This window comes from Myiozetetes cayanensis, unplaced genomic scaffold, assembly GCF_022539395.1.
Source record: "Myiozetetes cayanensis isolate MyiCay16 unplaced genomic scaffold, myiCay2020 scf4, whole genome shotgun sequence".
Classification (NCBI taxonomy): domain Eukaryota; kingdom Metazoa; phylum Chordata; class Aves; order Passeriformes; family Tyrannidae; genus Myiozetetes; species Myiozetetes cayanensis.
The window spans coordinates 63,814,998-63,837,506 of record NW_026087631.1 but is presented as its reverse complement, the minus strand read 5'-3'; the positions used below and the strand labels follow the sequence as shown (position 1 = coordinate 63,837,506).

General features: G+C 57.5%; 1 protein-coding gene across 4 annotated transcripts in view; it reads right to left on the bottom strand.

Moving 5' to 3' along the window:
• Positions 1–364: 364 nt before the first annotated feature.
• The window catches only part of ATOSB (atos homolog B), a 38,137-nt gene continuing 15,992 nt past the window's right edge, over positions 365–22,509 (bottom strand). For 2 of the 4 annotated variants that reach the window (XM_050329577.1, XM_050329579.1), the window contains 9 exons: positions 10,080–10,172; positions 9,274–9,475; positions 6,373–7,652; positions 4,760–4,818; positions 4,342–4,438; positions 3,692–3,850; positions 3,195–3,263; positions 2,476–2,681; positions 365–2,167 (listed from right to left, as the gene is read on the bottom strand). In XM_050329577.1, coding sequence (XP_050185534.1) covers positions 2,014–2,167; positions 2,476–2,681; positions 3,195–3,263; positions 3,692–3,850; positions 4,342–4,438; positions 4,760–4,818; positions 6,373–7,467 — 1,839 coding nt within the window. In that variant the 5' untranslated portion in view covers positions 7,468–7,652; positions 9,274–9,475; positions 10,080–10,172 and the 3' untranslated portion in view covers positions 365–2,013. Of the gene's footprint in view, positions 2,168–2,475; positions 2,682–3,194; positions 3,264–3,691; positions 3,851–4,341; positions 4,439–4,759; positions 4,819–6,372; positions 7,653–9,273; positions 9,476–10,079; positions 10,173–14,934; positions 15,029–16,856; positions 17,085–22,509 lie in introns of those variants that run through there. The other 2 variants (XM_050329581.1, XM_050329578.1) reach the window with 2 other exon arrangements.

The following is a 22,509-nucleotide window of genomic DNA, read 5'->3' as shown; positions in this document are numbered from 1 at the left end:
CCGCACCGCCCCGCTTCCGGGTGCGCCGCCCGGCCGGCCCCGCCGCCCGCGCCCTCCCGTTCCGGCCGCCCGCAGTTCCGCCCCCCCAACCCAGCACCACCCCCTCAGTAGCGGCAGCACCGGGCTTGTTCTCGGGCTCCAAACGGTCGTTTATTAAAATAGAAACGAACACGAAAAAAAAAACACCGGCACGGCCTTCGCGACCCCCGCGGCGTAAAGGGCAGCCCCGATGTCGTGGGGGCGAGGGGGTGGGTGTCATGGCGGCCCCCGGCGCCCGCGAGGGGGGAGGCAGGCCCGCTGTTTGGGGGTTCAGTCCCCTGGTGTTTGGGGGTTCAGTCCCCAGTGTTTGGGGGTCAGACCCCGGTGTTTGGGGGGTTCAGTCCCCCGGTGTTTGGGGGGGGTCAGACCCCGGTGTTTGGGGGGGGTCAGTCCCCTGGTGTTTGGGGGGGTCAGACCCCGGTGTTTGGGGGGGGTCAGTCCCCTGGTGTTTGGGGGTTCAGTCCCCCGCTGTTTGGGGAGTCAGTCCCCCGGTGTTTGGGGGGTTCAGTCCCCCGCTGTTTGGGGGGTCAGTCCCTTGGAGTGGAGGGTTAGGGCCCCGGGTGTGGGGGAGCAGCCCCAGGGGGAGGGGGTTCAGAACCTCGCCGTGTGGGTGAGGGGGTTCAGGCCCCCACTCTCCTCCCAGCCTGCGGCAGGGGAGAGCAGAACCTCCCCCTCAAACCTCCCCTTGTCCCGGCCCATCCCCACGCCCCAGCCCGGGATCCGTGGGAAGCGACGGGATCCCAGGAGGGCCCGGGGAGCCGGTGGGGGACGTGTCTGGGTCTGGGGGGGTGTCCCCCAGCCCGGGCTAGCAGGGGGGAGGCTTGCAGAGACTCCAGGACAGAGGGGGGATACACACAGGGTATGTTCCAGCTTGTTTTACCCTCTCACCCCTGCCCCTCTCCCCTCCCTGGGCTTGGCCTGCAGCTCCCCAGAGTGCTCCAGGTCACCCCCAGACCTCCTCCTGAGGGCCCAGCCCAGCCCAGGCCCCAGAGTTTGATGTCCCTGCTCCTTCCCCTCTTCCCAGGGACTGAGCTGCTGCTCATCCTCCAGACCCTCATGGTGCTGCTGGCACACCCCCGCCCAAAACTGCCTCCTGGATGGGATTGGCCCCACACCTGCAGATGGTGCAAGTCTCCTTTTTTTTGGCAATCTTCTCAGATCCGCGGCGCACGTGCTCTGGAGGCTCTTGCCCAGAGAGGGCTATCCCCAATGCTTCTGCAAAGAGCCCCAGATCCCCATCCACGTGACAGCCGTGTCTCTGAACCTTAGGAACCAGGGCAATGGCCACTTCCCTGACTGCCACAGACCGCATGGGGTCTGCCTTGCCCTAAAGGAGTCAGAGGATTGCTTGGAGTGGGGCTGGCCCCACCTAGCTGGTGCCCAGCAAGGCCCAGTCTCTCCCAGTCTTTTAACAAACATAGCCTTGGCCTGGGAGCTGCACCCTGGCCAAGAGGTGGATCACTCTCCCTTCCCCAGTCACCCTCCCAGTTCCCACAGCCCTGCCCCAACAGGGGCAGCCCTGTGCTGGTAGGGTGAGGGGGAAGAACAAGCACAGCACCTCAGGTCCTATGCACGAGCCTCCTCTGCGCTCCCAGCAACAATAAATACTAATAAATACAAACTCTTCCACACTTTCTGCTCCCAGCCCCAGGACCAGTGTGGGTAAGTCTTACCCAGAGCCCAGGCCCAACTCTTCACTTCCCATCCACCTCAGCCACAGACAAGTCTCCAAGCTGGGAGCAGCACCAGCAGGAGGCTTGGGCATGTCCCTGCAGTGCTAGGGCTGCTCCCCAGCCCCTACCCCTCTGGGTAAAGCCCCCTGGGTGATCCCAGCCCTGCTGCAGGGTGTGGTGTCCGTGCTGATCGGGAGGATGTGCAATGTCTCAAAGCAGTGTTTGCTTGCTGGCCTGTTACTCATCTCTCCCCAGACTGCTGGGCTGGAGTCTCCCCAGCAGCCCTGGGGGGTGAGGAAGGTCAGGCCCGGGGCGAGTAGCAGGGGTTCCTGGGCATCTCTGTGAAAGATTTCAGTTCGTAGGGGATCCCCGAATCCACCTCGATCGACTTGCGGGAGAAAAGCAGCCGAATGTCGTCATGAAGGTAGATCTTCCCTGACTTGGAGCTGTGAAACCTGCACAGAGACAAAAGCAGGGTGGAGGGACCTCAGGCTCCCAGACAACGGCAGGGCAGCCTCAGTGCACGTCACAACCCCCTTGACTTCTCTGGCCTCTGGTCAAGGTGGCCACGCTCTGGTTGCTTTCAGGAGGGACAGAGACAGCTGCCCTTGGGCAGGGTGGCAGCTCCAACCTCCCTGGAGGAGCAGCTGGTCCCTGCTCTTCCCCAGGGTGGCAGGGTCAGGCTGCCACCTTTCCTCTGGTGCAGCAGGCTAGGGACACTTGGGAGAGGAGCCCAGGGATGACCCTGGGGCAGGTGCTTTACCTCAGATGCATCAGGTAGCAGAGGACCCTGCGGGGTGGACTGGTGCCCAGTGGGTCGCTGGAGGCCGTGGTGGCCCCCTCCTCCTCCCCCACGGGCACCAGGAAGATGCGATGGCGTAGGAAGGTCATGTGGTTGGCTGGCATGTCCTGGAAGTCGTACGTCACCAAGAACATCTTCACCACAGTCTTGTTGGGGTTAAATAAGGTCTGGGGGCAGAGGGGTAGGGAGTGAGACTGGGAAAATCGACAGATGGATCTGTAGAGAAGGGATGGGGCACCTGGGAGCAGAAGCAGCCGACCCAACGATCCAGAAAGCCCCACACCAGCCCCAGAGGGCTTAGCCTGGAGGTCAGAGGTCAGTCTTTTGCACCCACCTCCACACATCCCATCCCATCCCATCCCATCCCATCCCATCCCATCCCATCCCATCCCATCCCATCCCATCCCATCCCATCCCATCCCATCCCATCCCCACTGCATGTACACACTCTTTTCCCATCTCTCCTCACCAATCTCTTCCTTCCCTGCACCTCCCACCACCTGGCACCCCTGGGACCTCATGCTCCACTCTGCTGTGCTGTCTTGGTGGCCATGTACCCCCTCTGCACAAGCTTTCTGTTGCCTAACAACATAATGGTGCATACCCAGCCCAGTGAAGGATAACCAGAGCCCACCCAGCCCTGTCCCCATGGTGCTCCTGGAGGTCAGGGAATGACTCACCACTTGGATGGTTCCAGCTTTGGGGACACTGTAACCCTTCTTTCCCAAGGCCTCCAAGTCAATCACTCCCTGAGGCAAAAGAAACAGCACGTGAGAGAGGAAGAAAGCCCCGGGAGAGCCCAGTTGGGACGCACCACGAGGTTGGGCCCCACCCCCCTTTTCTGGGAACACCTGGCACAAGTCAGCAAGAAGACGCTTAGCTCAGTTCCTCTCCAAACCAGGGAATGAACAAGCAGCGACAGAGAGGAGGTGACAGTGAAGCCACAACCATGAGGCATCGGGGCAGCAGCCTGCCTATGCACATGCTCTCTTTATTTCCCTCTTTGCTTTTTGGGTTAAAGACTGCTCCTGGCACAGACAGTCATCTGCACAGGTAGGTGGTTGATTGAGCCACGCTCTCCGCAGAGGGGCCGTGCCCAGGGTGCCTCGGGGGCCAGGTACAGTCCCCCTCATCCCCCCCCACCCCGCAGAGTGCCAGCCCTCCCTCATCCACGCACCAGGAAAGGCGAGGGCACGCTGTGTTCGGAGATGTCGAAGTAGGTGACGTCGACAGGCAGGGTGACATGCTGGGGACAGTAGGAGCCACTGGCACCAATCTCGGCCGTGAAACCCTCGATCCTCCCCGACGGGGCAAAGCGCCCTTTCAGGATGGACTCCTGAGAGGGGAGGGAACCTTTAGGGAGCTTCAAACATCAGTCCTTCCCCACCTCCTCAAAGCTCCAGGTGAGATCATCCCCACCTCCACTGCACCCACCTGTCTGACTTGCCCTCACATGTCCAAAGACCACCCATGAGGGGCCCTGGCTCTGACAGAGACCCACCCTGAATTGGAGGGATAAAACCAGCCATCTAACACAGTGAAGCAGCAAGAGTGCCTTGGCTGAGCCTCGCAGCAACCATCTCAGCAGGATCCAGTTTTGGTGCCTTCCCCAAGGATCTGGCTGAGCCATCCTGCTGTTGGGTGGTGACTGCATGATGGCCACTGCATGCCACGCCTTTTGGGGGCAATTGGCCCAGCCGCAAATCCAGGCTTCCATCAGCCCAGCCCCTCAGACAGGTGCCCATCAGGTTCAGCCTCTCACACCCATTGCCAGTCCAGCCAGGAGTCCCCAGGACCCACCTCCCCCTGTTAGGTGGGCTCTGTTACCTCAAAGTTGCCCAGCAGAGCATGGCTGACAGTGGTGGTGGCCCAGGGTGCTGTGGGAGACCTGGTGCCCCTCCGGAGGCTGCTCCGGAGATGTCGCCTTGGAGAGAGAAGATTGGTGTCAGATTGGAGAGCACGCAGCCCTAGGCTGTCAATGTTCCTGATAACGTGGATCCCTCCCCAGATCTCCCATCCCTTTCTTTGCTGGGGGGTTGAACCCACTTTACTACTCCCCAGGTGCTGAAGAAACCCTCCCACTGCCACACAGCCAGGGGTCTTGTGGAGGGGAGATGCTTGGGGCAGGGCAGGGCAGGGAAGAGGACTCAACCCAACCCAAATTCCCCATGAGGCTGCAGGGTGCTGAGCTGGCCAGGCACCCTGAGCCTCTACGTCCATCCCACAGGGCTGCCAGGACACTCACGATTTGAGGCGCAGCCCGCTCTTCAGCCTCCTCCCGACTGCAGTGCAGTCTGCAGAACTCTGGAGGGGACACGAAATGGAGAACCGTGTTAGGGCAGCGACCAGGGACTGTGCACCCCTTGCCCTGTCCCACAGCCCCACGAGGGCCCCAGCAGATGGAACTGGCTCCTGTCCATGAAGAGTCACCATAAGCCTCTGCAGGGGTAGCCAGCAGGGTAGCATGAGAACTGGGATGTCTGGTGGGGACATGGGGCTGCCCAAATCCCAGAGTGACTCAGCTGGGGATGAGGGTGTTGGTACCCAAGCTGAGAGTGCAGCACACAATTCCCATCTTGCAAAGCAGGTCTCGGGAACAGCCCCAGTGATAAGACACCCCTAGACAGAGCCATGCATCGGCACCCCCTTGAACCCCCCAGGGACCAGTGACACATACGAGGAAACTCCCCGACCAGCCTGGGAAAAGTTCCGTCCCCTGGTGATTCATGCAAAGTCCTCAGCAGTGTCACTGGGCAAAGGAGCTCGATGCCCACCCCTGCCCACAGCCAGGATCCTACAGCTGTGGGGTGGGGGGTTAAAGCCAGAGCCAAACTGCAGCCTCCTTTTAAAGATGTCCCCTTTTCAGGGGCTTTCCCTTCTGGAAGCCACACAAAGGGCAGCACAACACAAAGGGATGATGGAGCTGGCTTGCATGACCGGGCGGGAAAACCCAGGGAAGCTGCTGGAGGGCTTCACTCTGCAAGGACAGTGCTGGGGGCAGCTGGGCTGGGGGACAGTCATGAAAGAGGCACGCAGGAATGCAGCTGTGCCCCTTGGATGGTGTGTCCCAGCTCCGAGCAGCAAGAAGCCAGGGTAGTTCTGCCATCAGTTCCTGCCATGGGATGCCCCAGGTAAAGAGAAGAGCATGCCAGGTATGGCGTGAGCCTGCTGCAGCTTCAGCTGGCAGGACAGGGTGAAGGCAGGGAGCTGGTCAGAAGGGCAGGATAAGAAGGGAGGAATTGCAGGCAGCTCCTGAGCTGCCAGGGTAGTTGCAAACTACAAAACTGGAGGTCTGCCCCATTGCTGAGAGCTTCTGGCACCCCAGGGACAGGCCACAGCTGCAGAAAAGCCAGTGGCACCTCTGCACACTGCACTGGACCCCTTGGTCAGAGCATGTCCAGTCCCACTCCCTGCCACCAGACCCTTGCTCTAATGGACATCACAGCCAGGAGTTCAAGCCATCCCACACATCTGCCTTCCTGCTCATCAGGGAGGGAGAGGCAAGATGCTTTTCCCAAGCTTGCTGGTATATCCACCTTAACATGAAGCCATCACACACCACGTGTGGCCCCATGCCATGTGTCCAGCTTTCGCTGCCATGGGGATGTTGTCTCCTGTCCAAGCAAGGCTCTCCAGGAGAAAAAGCTGGTTGCAAGCAGAGTGTCCAGTGACTACAAGATGTCAAGAGCTGGTTGAAACATACCATGTGTCCTGGGGCTGGCTGTCAGCTCCTGCCTTGCTCACACCAGTGCTGCGCCACTGGGACAGAATAGGGCACAGTGGACCACATTGCCCACAAGGACAGTCCTGAGCTCTGGGTCAGGCCATTCCCTGCCTCTCCCCATGAGCAATGCTCACCTTGGCCACGGGAAGCAGGTGGTTCCAGAAAGGGGCCCCCTTGGCATCAGTGCTGCGACACGCTGTGGGCACGGGGTGGCACGGCAGGACCCTCTTCTTCCTTGCCGGTGGGGACAGGCTCTCATCCTCAGAGCAGGAGTCAGCCACAACCTCACCAGCAGGCAGCAACTTCCTTTTGGCCGGGCAGCTGCTGCTGCTGAAGTGGCTGCTCCCACAGGGTGTCGTCTCCTGGTGGCTCAGGTTGCTGGGCTCAGGGCTGAGCGCTGTCTGCGGAGCTGGGGGCTCCTTGCACCCGTTGCCCACCACTGACCCTTCATCTTCTCCACCAGCCCTGCTGCTGTGAGCTGGGCTGCTCCCTGGCTTCTCTCTCTGCCCACCAGAGTCCAACTGGGTTGTTTGTGCAATACTGTGCAATTCAAGGTGAAGTACATTGTGGCCACTTGCTGGCTCCCCATTTTCTCCATAGTCTGTGCGATGATCCCCCGATGAGACAGAGCAACTGTCTCTCATGTGCAAAGTACTGCAAGCAATGTGCTGGGGCCAGAAGGAGTGGGAGGATGAGGACGAGGAGACATACTGTGACTTGTCCTCTCTGCTGGCTTTGGGGCTGTGGCTGGGGCTGCCCTCACAGCGGTGCTCCACCACACGCAGCCCGCTGTGGGAGAAGTGCTGGGCAGAGCCGCACAGGGATAACTCCTCCACCAGTAGACCATCCTCGAAGGAATCATCATCGTCCAGGGAAGGCTGCCCAGGGCCCCCATCGCGCTTGCTCTCCACCCCCCTGTCACCCCAGTGAGTTCGTTTGGGATCTCGCCCTGCCTCCAGAGTTCGCTGCTCAGGGTATCCTCTTTTGACAGCAGGCTGGCTGCCTGCCCGCTGCTCCGTGCTCTCAGAGGAGCTGGAGAGGTGGGAGAAGATGGAGACCTGGTAAACCTTCTGGCGCTTGATCTCTGTCTCGTTGTAGCCCATGAGGATGCTGCGGTGGGTGCAGCGCTGGGAGGAGGGCTCCAAGGGCGTCTCTCCACTGGGCCGGGACAGGCCAGGGTCTGCGCTGCGCTCCGGGGGCAGGGACGTCTCTGTGTGGATGTGCCGCATGGAGCCTCACTTGCCTGGACTCCAAGCGGAGCCAGAGTCAGAACAGCCCATGCAGCAGCAGGAGTGGGACTGTAAAGTGCCACAGGTCAAGGTCAGCGTCCAAGGGTGGGGGGTGGAAGCTGGAACCCCCTCGCTCAGTTTCTCTGTCTGAGCTCTCCACTATGGGGTGGTCTGCAGCACAGCATCTGAAAAAAGAAGAGTAGGAGGATGGAGATCAGCCCGGGATCCCCACCCTCATCCAGACTTGTGGCTGCAAAGAATTTACCGGGATATGAGCAGCTCCTCACACAGCCCCACTTGAACCTCCTGCTCCAGGGATAGGAAGAGGAATCAGGCTGGTGTTGCTTTCTGGGGAACCCTGAGGCATCACCCACCTCCAGGTTCAGCACTTCCTTGCCAGCCTGGGCAAGGAGAGAAGTCTCCAGCCAGGCAGAAGACTGCTGGGGACAAGCCTGGACAAGTGGGGAGGAAGAGGCCTGCCCTCTGCCAGGGACTTGATGTGCTTGTGCTGCTCTGGAGCACAGGAGTCAGGCAGGTCAGACCAGTCCCAGGGGGACTCAGGCCTGTAATCACCCCTTTGGGCAACAGCAACAAGATCTCCCAGCGCTGGCCAAGACAATCTGTCTTGGCCACGTGCACTGAATGGGGCAAGGCTGGTGCCCTGCACTGCCAGCCCCATGGGAGGGACAGCAACCTGGCCTAAAATCCCCATTACCTCTGCCAGCTTGGACCAGGCAACCTCCAGCACCTCAAATCAGCAGCTGTGTGGTACCAGGGTCACCATCCACCCACTCCTGCCAACCCCAAGGGCCTGACCTCCTCCATGCTGCATGGCACCTTGCTTTTGGTTCAGCCCAGCTTGAGAGCTGTGAGAAGCCTGTCCAGGAACTTTTCAGTTCTGGCATGATAAATACTGAAATGGCTGCAAGAGCTGAGGAGATGCAGGAAAAGTAACCAGCAGACTGAGGACAAACTGCCCATGCCTGGCAGCTCTGCCTGATCTTGTAGAGCAAGGGCTTAGGGGCGAGTGACCAAGAGGGAAATCGGTTCTGCAAGTGGATCAAGGCTATCTGGAGAGCAAGGCTGCATGTGGTATTTTGACCCTGCCAAAATGGGGAAGGGAAAGCAGCAGGTGAGGGTGGTTGAGCCCAGGAATTTTATTTAAAAGGAGTGATAAAAGGTATAACCATGCACCAGGATATGCTGGGGGGCTGACTGGTTGGAAAGCAGCTCAGCAGAAAAGGCCCTGGGGGTCTTGGTGGGCACTAAGCTGACCATGTGCCCTTGCAGTAAAGAAAAACCAGTGTCCAGGGCTGCACTAGACACAGCATTGTCAGCAGGTCAATGGGGATGAGGTCAAGGGAACTGATCCTTTGTCTCTGCTCAGCACTACTGAGGCCACCTGAGAGAGTGCAGCAAAGGGACACTAAGAAAAAATTAAGGGACTGGAGCATCTGTTCTATGAGGAAAGCTGGGAGAGATAGGAATGTTCAGCTTGGAGAAGAGAAGGCTTGAGGGTATCTTATCAAATATATATATATATATGAGCTCCCTCTGAACATCAGGAAACACAATTTTTTTTGTTACTGTGAGGGTGACTGAGCCTTAGTTGCCTAGAGAGGTATTGGAGTCTTCATCCTTGGAGATATTGAGAAGTCATCTGGACACAACCTTGGGCAATGGCTCTAGGTGGCCCTGCTTGAGCAGCAGGGTTGGATCAGACAACCTCCAGATGCCCCTGCCAACCTCAGCCCCTCCAGGTAGCCCACACCAGTGCAGCCTGTCCTGGCTGCCCCCCACACTCACCCCTCTGCAGCAGAACCCCTCTTATCTCCGGATTAACTTCCCTGTCCCGCAGCAGGCGGTCGTTGGCACAACCAGCTGGAGACACCTGCCAGTCAGGCACCCCCCAGAAGCGCCGTGGCTGCCGTGGAATGGCTCCCACCATCACGGTGTGCCTCCGAGCCTCTGCAACGTCCTCTCCAGCTCTTCAGTGTCCACAGGGGCTCTGGGGGGATGAGAAGTGGGAGATGCAGGGCTGCAGTGACTCAGATGCTTTCCAGGAGAAGGGCAGGAGGCTACTGCCCCTCCAAAGGGTCACACAGCCAGGGAAGGCAGCTTTTAGTCTCAGCCTTTCCCCACCACCCAAACCAAAGGCCACATACATCTTGACCATCTCAGGCAGTGCTATCACACTGATTGACATTTAAACCATAAATACTTTAAGCTAAGCTGTGAACTCTCATACCTGGATTGTATTTTACACCCCTTTTGCGTGCCTTCCTGTATGAAACCCTGTGCATGTGAACAGATTCCTTCTTCTTTCCGGCGACCATTTCCATTTCATGCCTTGCTTTGCAAGACACTGCAGCAACCTCTGGGCCCCCAGCTAGCTCCTGGTCTCACGTTCACCTCCTCCCCCTTCCACCCACAGCACAGGACCTCTTCTGGCCCTACAGATAAGGAGAAGAGCTTGGAATTGTTTTCTTCCAATAAGAGATGACTGTCAGGGAAGGCAGAAACGAGGAGCCTGACAGCCCTGAGCCATGATGACCCCCCACCAGCTTTCCCCAGCACAAAGACAACAGTCCTTTCATGTGCACAGCACTCACCTGCTCAGATGTGCCCTTGATGCACAGCTGAGATTTGCAGATGCAACACAGCTCCCCTGCGGTCATAATCCACCAGCACTGCAGCTTTGATGCCTGGAAAAGGGCACAGAGGAGAGTCAGCTCAGGCAGCAGCTCACGTTGCAACACCTTCAGAGTGGGCAGGAGCCCTTGGACACCTCCACCCTCAGCACATCTGTGGAAGGGCAGCTCATGGGCTTTGCCAGCCCAGGAACCTCCAGATGAAGGAGGAAACAGTGCCTATCCCTGGGGACCCTGCTCTCCCCACTTCCCTCACCATGCATCCCTCAGATGAGGGCTCACTGCAGCAGCCATCCAGAGGGAAGTCACCACCTGGGCATCCCGTGTCAGCAGCAAGCACTGCTCTGAAGGCTGGAAACAGCAAGGCCAGACAAATGAAGAGAAACCTCAGATGGATGTTCAAAAGCATCAACACTCAAGTGCAAACCCCTTCTGGCACCCTGGTCTGGCAAGTTCTGCATCCCACCATCTTGCAGGTGGGAAGGCAGCTTCAGCAGGTCACTCCCTGTGCTCACTGACTGACCTCACCTGCCCCAGGAAACAGGCTGTTCTTTCATTACATTTTCAATAAGATTTGTAATTACAGCCTGTCAGGGCCAGTCCCTCAGACTCGGACAGCCCAAAAGCCACTGCCAGCAACCAGCCAGAACAGGACTTGCTGAGATACAATACACCAGCACCCAGGGAGCACCTGCAGTGGGGCAAAACAAAGCTGCAGCATAACAAACCTTGGGTCCAGAACCTCACAGAAGCTTTCTGTAAAGACCACCTCCTCCTGCACCCCACATGAGGCCTGCACCAAAGCATGTAGGAAAGCAAGTGAATGCCCTCATTTGTTGGTGGATGCTGAGGTGGTAACACGCTGTGCTCTGCCTGCCTTGAAGGTTGCTGTTTCCCTCCTCCATCTCTGGGGGAGACTTTTACCATGACTTGCGTGGCAGAGTCAACCACTGGGAAGCAAAATCAGCAACCAACAGCAAGAATCATTGTGGTGCAGATGGAGAAAGTGTGTGTCCATGCCAGAACAATACAGTTTCACCTGAATCCTTTCTTTCTCCTTCCCACTGCCCCTCTGAAGTCACAGCCATTTGCTCCCCAACAGCAGCTGCCTTTCAGGAGAACAGTTCCATTAGGAGAGGCTGATCTGCTGACACCACAAACCTACCCCAGCTGAGACCTAGAACACAAGGGGCTGCACCATATTTTGCCAGCTGAGATGCTGTTGCTTGAAGTATCGTGTTGGAAAATGCCAGAATTCCTCAGCCCACCCAAAAGTGTCTTCAAGTACACCGTGGGATCTTCTTGTACATCCCCCTGGAGGGATCATCACCCTGGGATGGAGAGCAGCTGGAGCACAGCACTGCTTCTCACCCTCTTCAAGATGCAAGGCACTGTGTCCAGGGGAGGTTCTCTTAGCTGTGTCTCTGCCTCCCAGGGCACTTCCAGCCAGCTCTCCGTAGGGTTCAGCCTCTGACTGAGGAGCCCACCACCTCCCCACAGAGCAAGACAACAACACCAGGACCAGGGACTCCTGCACTCCAAGCAGGGACAACAAGGAGAAAGCACCTGGTCATCTCCCCTTTGCCTCCCCTTCAGCCAGGCATGGCCAGAGCCCCCCTTCTAGCCACACAAATGGGACAGAGACAGGTCCAGGTCCAGCGCAGGTACCATCCCCTGGATGCAGCACATGGTACTCCATGGGCCCAAGCTAAGGGCTTGGCCCCTCCAAGCCCAAGGAATGCGGATTTTGCCAGTGTTTCAGCCTGGTCTGGTGCTCCGACCACAAAATAAGACTTGAAGGGCTTTGCCTCTTGAGGAAAACCCAGCCAGAGCTCCTCCTGCTCTCTGAACTGCTCCTGTCAAGCTCCTAGGCCCCCTCACTGCTCAGAAGGAAGGAGGGGCCCTGTGCTTTTGCCAGGATCTCCCAGCACCTGGATCTGAAGCTATGCCAGGCACAGCTTTCCTCTATTTCTTTGCCTGGGGAAGGGCACCACGCTTCAGCAGCCAAGAAACACCCCCTGCCAAAGCACCTGCAGGGAGTGTGTCCCAGGCACTGGGGCAGAAACAGTCTGTTCCCTGGGGACACTGAGCCACTGGATCGTGACACAGAATGACACAGGGTGGGTCACGGGACTTGGCTTACCTGCTGGTTCCATTCCTATTAGCACATCCAGGGGAAACCCAGGATTAACAGGCCATGGTCTCAGCCTGGTGGCAACAGTGCAGGATGGTAGGTGAGGAGGGGTCCCTGTCTGGGCGATGCAGCAGCTGTACCACATGCCTGCAGCCTGCAAAAGGATCTGTTGCTGTTTCAGCTGTCCTGTGCCAGCCAGAAAGGAGGTGGGATGGGTGCAGGGCAGCTCTGCCAGCCAGGGAGGTGTCTGTCATGCAGAGCCCTTGGAAAGGGGAGCCCGGCAGAGCTGGCAGCATAGCACTGGTGCAAGGAAGAAAGCTAGAGCTGTGCCTGAAGGGGCCACTCTTGCCCAGTGGGGATCCACTTGGCTTCCCAAAGCAGCACTGCCAGCCAGTCAAGGGGACACATGGCTAGTGGACAAGAGGTTTTGGCCTGGGCACTTCTGGCTGGGGCAGAGCACTATGCCTGGGGGCTGGCAGAGCCAAAAGGAGTCCTTGCACCATTTGGACTAGAAAAAAACCCCAAACCAACCCCTAAGTGGCTTTTACTGCCTTCCTCTCTCCTGCTTCCTTTCCTGGGAAGTGCTAAAGAGACATTTGCAGCCTCACTGGGGGTGAAGCAGGAACCACACAGCCAGGAAGTAGAAGGGCTGTCATTAAAAGAGGGCAAATAGTCATTCTCAGAACGAGCAGAGCACAAGGCAAGAGAAGAGGCAACAGAAACTGCTGGAAACAGACTCTCGAGGATAAATCACAGCTCCATTGGTCCTATCTAAACCTGGGGAGAAGGGAGGAAATCTAACCAGTGCAAACGCTAACACAGGAGCTCCCTGGCACAGTCTAGAGCAGAGCCTGCAAAGTGCCAGCAGGCAGAAAGTTTCCGTCACAACCCTGAGGGATGGCAGCACTAGCAGTAATGCTGCCACCAGAGAAGGGTTTCTGCACAGTGTGACAGACCAGGCACATCACCATCAGAAGAGAGACAGACCACCTCCAGCACTGTCCACAGGAGAGGCAATCCTGGGGAGAAGCTGGCTAGAGAGATGCTAGAGGAGTAAAGTGTGCCTGAAGGGAAAGATGACCAGTGGCCATGGCTCTGGCACTATTCTGGAATTCAGGTTGGGGTTGAAGGAGCTCACACTTGGCGGAAACAAGGGGAAGTGAGGAGGGGAGGGAGGGAGAGAGGATGCAGAAGGAGGGAGCATCCCTGTCCCACTGCAAGGGCAAATGCTGCTCTTGGGGGTCCTCAGGAGGCCTCCTGCCATGCCAGATTTATGCAGCTGCAGAGCCTCACTCAGTGCTGGCCCCTGCTAGTAATGGAGGGGAAGCCCGAGCCCAGAGGGGGAGGATTGGGCAAGAGGCAGTGCCTATGTTAGGAGTGCGAGCTCCTCAAAACCACCAGGCACAGCTTCTACAGAGGCAGCCCCGACACCTCCCTCTGCCCACAGCACGGTGTTCGTGAGGTGCTGCTGCTGCCCTTTCTCCTTCCCATCCCGCAGGACGGGGCACTGACAGGGGTGCAGAAGCCCCTGGGGACAGAGCAACCCTCTCTGCAGGGCACCTTGTTGGGGGTCCAGCCTTCCGAGGAGCTGAGGTCTGGCCCAGCAATATGCGACGCCTCCCCAGCCCCAGCCCCACACACAGGTGCCGCAGGGACCGAGCAAGCCCTTCAGCTCTGCTAAGTCAAGATAACACAATGGAACCTCTCCTGGGAGGTAGGGGAGCAGGAGCAGAGCTCCCACCCAGCCCAGGGACTTACCCCTTCTCCCTCCGATGCCCCACGTCGTGGCACGGATCGCCTCCGCACACCTTGCCCAGGTGCCTCGCGTGCAGCCAGCGATGCTGACAATAGCCCGCGGCTGGGAAGGGGGGCTCACAGGGTCTGCAGGCAGATCCCACTATGCGACGGCCACCTGTGTATAGCTTCCCCCCCCACACACGTCCAACCTCTCCCCGCCAGCCTCCCCTCCATGCACGGCTGCCCCTCTTCCCAGGGAAGCACAGTCAAAGAATGAAAAGCAGCTTAAAACCCGGCAGGACAATCGGGCAGCTCTCCAAAGCCGGCAGCACCCCCTGCCCACCCAGCCCAGCAGGCTCAAACCTCAGCGATACAGCCCCACGGCTGCCCAGCTCCAGCGTTCGACCGGGAGCCCAGGAAACCTGCAGCAGGCAGGGCAGGGAAATCCCATGCAGCAGCCGCTTACAGGGAGGACAGCCCAGGTTGAGGACAGACCTTTGTCTCTGCCTGCCTGTCTCGCTCGCTCGCTGCCGGAGGAGGAAGAGGGGGGCGATGGGGGACAGCGAGCAAAGATAACACCCCTAGGAGGGATGTCACAGCCACGTTAATCACTTGGAATTCCAGCCAGCACAGACCCGGGCGCCGCAAATATGGGCAGCAAATGGAGATGCTCAAAGCTCTGAAATAATTGGATCCTTTCACAAGAGCCGAGCCCAGAATCCAGCACAGGAATTCAGTCCCTGCTGGAAGTCGAGAGATCAAATACACGGAGAGAGGCAGGCGCAGCACAAGCAATCCTCAGCCACCGCTGTATCCAGCTCTAGAGCTCCTGGCGCTGCTCTAATCTCAGGTGCCTTCCCAGCGGGAGCGAGGGAGGACCACAGCGGAGAGCACGAGTGCCCAGTGGAGCCCAGCTGAGGACTGGCCCTTTCCCATCCAACTTACTCTACTTGTGGCAAGGTGCAGAAGCGCTGCCAGTGCGAAAGAGGGTTTTGTGGAGATGACTGGCGGCCTCGGAGCCCTGCTCGACCGGAGGAACAGTCCATGGGAAGGAGACCCCGAAGCTGCCGTCTGGCCTCCGCAGCCCCGCAGGGAAGATGCCTGGCCCGGCAGGCTTCCCAGCCCGCATCACATTCCCGGCGAGACGCACACACGGCACATGTAGGCTCCTGCTCGGCGCCTCAACGGCAATGAAAAGGCACAGAGGCTTCTGCCAGAAAACAAAGAGGCAGCGGCAGAGCTGGGGGTGGGGAAAACTCTCCGCTGCCCAAGAGGATCCCTGCAGAGGCAGCAGGATGCTGCTGGGCTCTACCGCGGCTATTCAGCCCCACCAGCCCGAGGTGGCACCCACTCGCCCGGCACAGGGCGCCTGGAGGGTGAGCAGCCCCCATTCCCCTCCCCGAGGCAGTGCCGGGTGGGAAGTGCTGGAGGACGCAAGCCAGGCCCAGGACAACAGCTGTCCACAAGCAGCAAATTCCTCCGGGCTGGCTCTGCTTCATGAAAAGCTGCGTCCTTTCACCTCGGTGTAGCTGCCATGCACCACCACCCACAGGCAAAGGTGCAGCCGGCACCATGCCTGCAAGCCTTGGGGAGCCTCAGGGTGCTGGCCTTGCAGCACCACAGTGGCCTCAGCTGTCACCCTGAGGCAACAAAGAAAGTGCAAGCAGTGAAAGGAAGCCCCTGGCCACCCAGGCACAGGGACATGTCAGCCAGCTCCCTTCCAGTCTGCTTGTCCCTCTCCAGGGGCGGTGGCCTGAGGGACAGGGACCCTGGCCACTGGGTGACTGTGCAGACTGGCTGCTCCAGGCCAGACCTTGATGCCAACTGCAAGCAATGGAAAATTTTCCACCACTGGTGACTACAGTCACATGCCTACGTAGCCGGTCACAGGATGGTTGTGAAAAGGCAAGGCCCCTTGGCAAAGGGGCCACTTCTGCTCTGTGCTTGCATGACACCTGAGGTCTCTGGCACCAAAGCACTGCCACATCTCAAGTTCAACAAGGGTATCTGTCCAAGGGAGGCATCCCCCAGGTCCCAGATGGACTGGGCCCTCACCATTCTCAGTAATGCACAAATGTCAGCACTAATAGTCCTTTTTACCTGACCTCCCAAGAGGAGGAATAACACCCTGGGGCTGGTGTTATCAGAAGCCCTGCAAACCCTATTCCAACCTGTTTAACTCAATTCCAGTGGTAAGGCTATAATTTACAGTGACTCCCATCCTGCCAGCTCCCTGTCCTGGGCTGTGCACTGTGGAAGCATGATCCACATGTGCAGCATGAACAGTGCAGCCTGTTCTCCAGTATTACTAGCTGAGTAGGAGCCCCTGACAGGAAGGTCTGGTAGTGGGGTGACAGTTTCTGAGCCAGGAGAAGACAGCATAGAAATCAGCGGGTGACAGGATCCCTTTTGCTCCCACCTCTGCCCTCACCTCTCTTCTCTCTCTGTTCACCACTGGATACAGCCACAGGCATCCACAGACCTGTCTTTGCTCCTTACCAAGCCAGTTCCTCCTGCACCCTGATGCCCTGTAGCCATCCACACTGCCTGAACCCAGAAGCACAACACTTCACCTTCCCCACATCCTTCACATGGCAGCTGGGCTCTGTATCCCCACAAGTGTGCCCTTCTTCATAACCCACCTCAACCTCCGCCACTCACAGGTCCTGTCTCCTTGAACCCCCAAGGAGACACCCAAGGAGTGTCCCCAGCTCTTTACCTGTACTCTGCTGCCTCCTTATTGCTGCGGCCCATACCTCCACTTACCCCAGCCTCCTCCCACCCCTGATTGCCACATACCTGCAGGCCCACTCCACTGAGTCCCTGGACCCACCTGAGAGAACCACAGCAGCATCACCTTTCCCTACCTGCTCAAATGGTCACTGGGCACTGCAGAGCAGAGGAGAGAGTCCCAGGGATGATGAATTACTCTGATCAGCTCTGGACACAGGCGTCAAAGCTACACACCGGGAGAGAGAGCAGGCCAAGTGCCTGCAGTGGGGAGGGCAGCAAGGGTTGTGCACACAGGATTTGCCCCGTGGGAACTGCCCATCCCCACTGCAGCCCCTCTTGCAATACACTTCCTTTTACTGTAAGAGCCCGTAAGAGCCCTGCAAGGGAGGTGCTTGAGCACAGGCACTCGGGCCTCCCTCTTGGTTACCAAGCTGCAGCCTGCAGATAAGGCTGCAGCAGCTGTGGGGACATTCAGCATCTTTTCCACTCCCAGTGTTAGACATGTACGTGGCACAGGGGGAGGAGATACCACACACAAACACACACACACGGCTGTGCATACCCACCCAACTCACCCTTATCCAGCAGCGATTTAAAAAAGCTCAGGTCTAGCCCAGGTCAGAGCAATGACACGGGCTGGGCAGGGATTCGGGCCATAAAGGTGGGGCTTTATCCATCTTTGATTGTAAAGGGCTGGACACAACCAGGGCTACAACAGGAAAGGAGGATTTGTACTATGAATTCAATGTCCTGCCCCTTGTCATGGAAGAGGAAAGCCTCTCCTTCCTGTAGGACTGCAGGTGAGAAACACCCTGCTGGAATTAGGAAAAGGGTATCACAGTTTTCATCTTTAAACACTCATACTGTTGCCCATAATGAAGTCAAACACGTGAGAGCACAAGAAGGGAAACGAGGTGGTAGGAGGACTGTCATATCTGACCGCAGGCATATCCATGCACAGGGCAGTGGGAGACACAGTCTAGCTCCTATTACATCCTGTGAAACTGGCAAACCTCCTAGTCCATACACATTGAACCACCCGTGGGGTCCCACCGACAGCAGACCCGTCTGCCCAGTGCACCTGCCACCCCCTCCATGGGGGCTGGGCTCCTGCAGGGCTGCCAGGACTCTGAGCAATGCACATGGCCAGGGATGCCCTATGGATGGAAGGGGGAGTCCTCCTGGCACCTGGCTGTTGCATGGAGATGGAGGAAGCCAAGCCTCAACTGGTTCAAATCAGGAGGAGGCTGGAGAGGATGTGCCCTTGGGGCTACCTGGCAGGAGCAACCTGCAGGGAAGGGGCGCTGGCATATCAGCATCCTCCATCTTCATGGAAGCAACAGTGAACAGGGACAGGCTCAAGAGGCAGTCGCATCCCTAGACAACCCTTGTGTGCAGGGCACGAGCCCCCACATCAGTCCCTGCAAGAACCCTGGGCAAACTCTGCCAGCTGCCACTGTTGAACCCATATTTTGCTCCGCTGCTTCTGTGGGAACACACAAAGCTCAGAGACCTCATAAACCAGCCTAAGGAAACTGGGTCCAAAACACCTTCAATCCTCGTGGCAGCCATGCTGTTGAAGGCAGAGATATCCCTGGAGACCTGATCCTGCCAGGGGGACAGAGCCTGTGAGGTTTCCAAGAGCTCTCCAGGTGCTACCAGAAACCAGTTCATCTCCAGCTGAGCAGCACTTGCAGCTGCAGCTCAGAACAGACCTCAGGGGCCTCTTAGCCCAGACCACCAGATCCTGCTGCTCCCAATGCTCACAGGTGTTGTACAGGGATATCCAAGTGATGCCAGAACGCTCAGAGCATTACTGAGTAACAAGTGGACTGCTGAGGAAGTGAGAGCCATCGCAGCCCAGTGTCAATGAGCCCAAGGGAAAGGCTGAAAGGAGCAGCTTGAGAAGGGATCTGGGGACTTGAGAAAGGATTCATGGGAATGTCCTAGACATTGAAAACCCACATAAAAGCATCTGGGGAGCCTGGACATTCACCCAGGCTCTGCCAGACGAGAGGGCAGATGCAGCTCCTGCTGCAGGCCAGCTCGACCCAGGCGCCATGGCTACGAGCAGACCCCTTTGCTCTGGTTCATTACTCTTGCAGACAGGATGGGCCAAACACTGTAAACACCCTCTGAGCACTGACACACCAGACACAGACTTCTGCAGCATCAGACCGGGGTCAAAGCTTGGAGATACAATAAATTGCGGAGTGAGATCGTTTCTGAACACAAGGCTGATAAGACTGCCAGCAGCCTTCTTGCGGAAGGACAGGATCAGGAAAAGAGCAACCGTGAGAATAAAAGGTTGGCAAAGAAACAGAAAATACTGGGAGCAAATAATTCTTTCCAGACAGTCCTTTTGGGCTCATCTCATCTTCCATCTGCTGAGGATGGTCAGGCAGCTGGAACCTCTAAAAAGGCTACTGGTGACTTCCCTTCCAATCACCACTGTCTCTGGGACAGGCACCATGGGGAAGATAAACCTGGAGCCCGTCCAGCCGGAGGGCTGGGGGCCAGCATCCTCACCAGCCTTCCAACAACATCAGCACTCCCCTACAGACCATGGCTCTGTGCTGCCAGCAGAGCAGGGAGGATGATTTACACTCTCTGCTTCACTGCCCACTTGCTTCTTGTGCTCACATGGGGAGGAAGTAATGCAGATCTTCAGAGAGATGGGTGCTCCAGCTAAGATAGGCTGGGGCAAGTCAGTGAGCTGAGCAATGCTGCTGAGGCAGTGCCTCCTTCTCCTGGCACAGCTAATACTGTATGGATGAGATGAAGAGAGGAGAAGGGCTTGGACAGAACAACACCCTGACCCCTCCATTTGCCTCCAAGCCAGTCGGTCCAATAGGCCATGAGATGTGACATTGCCAAGTACCCTGAGAACTGCAGAACTGAGAAACAACAATGGTGGGAAGGGCCCTCAGAGAGTTTTGGCCCAATCCTGCTAACAGTAGGGCCAAGCTCAAGCAAATTGCTTGGGGTTTGCCCCTGGCAAGGGCTGAAAGTCACCGAATATGTAGATGGCATCCCTTCTCTGGGCCCTACTCCAGAATCTAAGTGCCTTGAAGGGAAATATTTTTCCTAATATCTAATTGGAATTTCCCTCGTGTGCTATCGCCTCTGATCCTGTCCCTGGATTTGCTTCACTGCAAATCCACAGCTTCCAGCAGCAGTGAGAGCCCATTTTGCTGCCTCCCCTCTCCCATTAGCCCACTGCTTTCAGCCTCTGCCCACTGCAGCACACAAGAAAACAGAGCTCACCTCTGCAGGCTGTTGGAGCCTGCTGGGTTTCTTTCTGCCCAGCCAAGGGTGCCGCTAGGGAGGACAAGAGGCACCTGCACCTGTACACCTGGGGGATGCTGAAAAAAGACTCTTGCCTCAACACTGAGATTAGTAGGGGCTGCTTTTGTTCAAGTATCTGATCCTTGCTCTGGCTGGTAGCAATACCAGTGCCTGCTGGAACACACCTAGGTTATCCTGAGACAGGAGCCCCAGTCAGCTGTTCCAAGAAGTCTGGCCCTAGGCAGAGAGAGCTTTGGTTTTGCCACCGTAGCACTGATACCAAGCCTGCCTCCATCATACCCATGAGAGACCTCTCTTCAGGAGAGATGAGCAGGACAATTAGGAGTCCAACTCAGCAGAGACCAGCTGGGCTAGATGGAAACTCAACAGCTCAGAGCAGGTCCCTGGATGAGGGAAGTGGCCATCTGTTACCCCTCCAGTACTCTCAAGGGTCTGCAGCAGAGCCCAGATCACACAAGGGGTTTTGGAGCCAACAACAAGCCATGTCCTCAAATCTCCAGCACATCATCCACATCCCAGCTCTCCTTCCATGCTGTGTTCCCTCAATCCAGAGCTATCTGTTCCTCACTCTCTGCCCTGGCAGATATCACTCCTTTTCCATTCTGTACTTGCTCTCTCAGACAAGATGTGAAGGTTACTGGGCAGGATCTGACCAGCACAGAGACCTGCTCAGCTTGCCCAGAGCTGCCTGGACACCCCATGGCCTGCACAGGGATGAAGATCCACCCCGTGCCCTGGAGGCAGGGATACCTGGTTTCTGCACTTCTCCCTTGCAGTGCTCATCTCTGGTACCTCCTGGAAAAGCCTCAGCACCAAGGATGCTCCAAGCCTTTCCAGGACAGCAGCATACCCACAGTTGGAGATGTGGCCAGGGGATAGGTTCAGCATTGTAGTTAAGATTCTGGCCTGTTCCCAAGCCACAGGCATTGCCTCCACCTGCTAAGCCCTGTGGCTTTCCCAGTTCTCCTCCGGCACCCTCACCCCATCTCCCAGCGACCTGGCATAAGCTGCCAGGCCCTTGGGCTCTTGTAAAGCCCTGTCCTGGACAAGCACCTGCCTTCTGCTTCCTGCTGACTCATTCCCCTGTGATTCACCCCCTCCTGACTAACTCACCCATTTCTGCCACAGCACCGTTCATGCAAGGCACGTGTGTGTTTGTGTGTGCAACACGGGCAATGGCACAGACTCTGCAAGGCAGCAAACTGGGCAGGGAGCCTGTCCTGGCCGTGCCAGAGCCCCCTCCTCCCACAGCACCCAGTGGCAGGAGGGGTGGAGGTGACACTGCTGGCTCAAGTCCACTCTAGGGAGACGGCAGAGAAGCAGGCCGGGAGTGCTGTCCTGTGCCAGCACTGAGATAAGGAGTGACTGGGGGAGGGCTTCCTCCAGGTTCTGAGGCTGCCTGCCAGCAAACTCACTCCGTTTATCAGCCCTCCAGCAGCCTGACTCCCACCGCTGGCTGTGGGAGGGTTACCCAGTACTGCCACAGCTCAGATCCACAGGTGAGATATCTGACAGCCAACCTGCCTTTGGGTACAGCCAAACATGCCCCCCCGGGCTGTGCCTCTTCCCAGTTTTACTTTCTGGGGTGGAGAGATTCACAGGAGCCACAAAAGGACTTCTTCTAAGCCTGGTTGTGGTCAGCTGGCATCACCTAATGCCACTGGGCATGCAGGGCCTACAGGCTTGGCCAGCTCCTGAGTCTGGACAGTAGGAAATATGCACATGATCTATGCATACACATCTGCAGGCTGTTCCTCTGACTGGCAATTCCCTAATCCTTGGGCACGAGGCTCAAAAAGGCTTTCCCCCACATCCTTTCCCTTCCCTTTTCCACGGCATCACCCCTTCGGAGTGCTCCCCAGTTAACCTGTTTTCTTCTCAGACAGGATCAGAGCAGACAGAGGTGACAGGAGGGAGACGGCACTGTGCAGCTGTGCCAAGCCCAGTGAGAGCTGTGGCACACACCTCCCAGCAGGCAAAGTGAGCAGCTCTGCACATCCATCTGTCAAGGAGCACCAGAGACCTTCGGTGTGGGCAGAAGATGCTGGTCTGTGCAGCACACCCTGTCACAGGCCTGCACCTCTGTGGATGTGGGTGGAGGCTCCATTTTCCATTGACTACAGGAGAAAATTACTGGGATTATACAGGCTCTTCTCTCCCCCTTTCCTTTCCCATCCCCCAGGTCAAAGTCACACTGACAAGGAGCTCTGGTACCTCTCACTGAGGAGTGCTTGGCGAGCTGCAGCATTTTGACACACACAGAGGTTACTGAGGACAAGCCTTGCTGGTGCTGCAAGAGAACAAGTCGGTCAAGCATCATGTCTCCAGCAGGGTCACACAGCCCCAGCCAGGAGAGAAGGCCCTGACACCCTGGAATTAAGGCCAGAGTAAACCATTCTTTGGCCAGGGAGCAACAGACAATAATTTGGGCTGGGATGTCACATACTAATAGGCACAAAGAACAATTCTCTGCCAAAG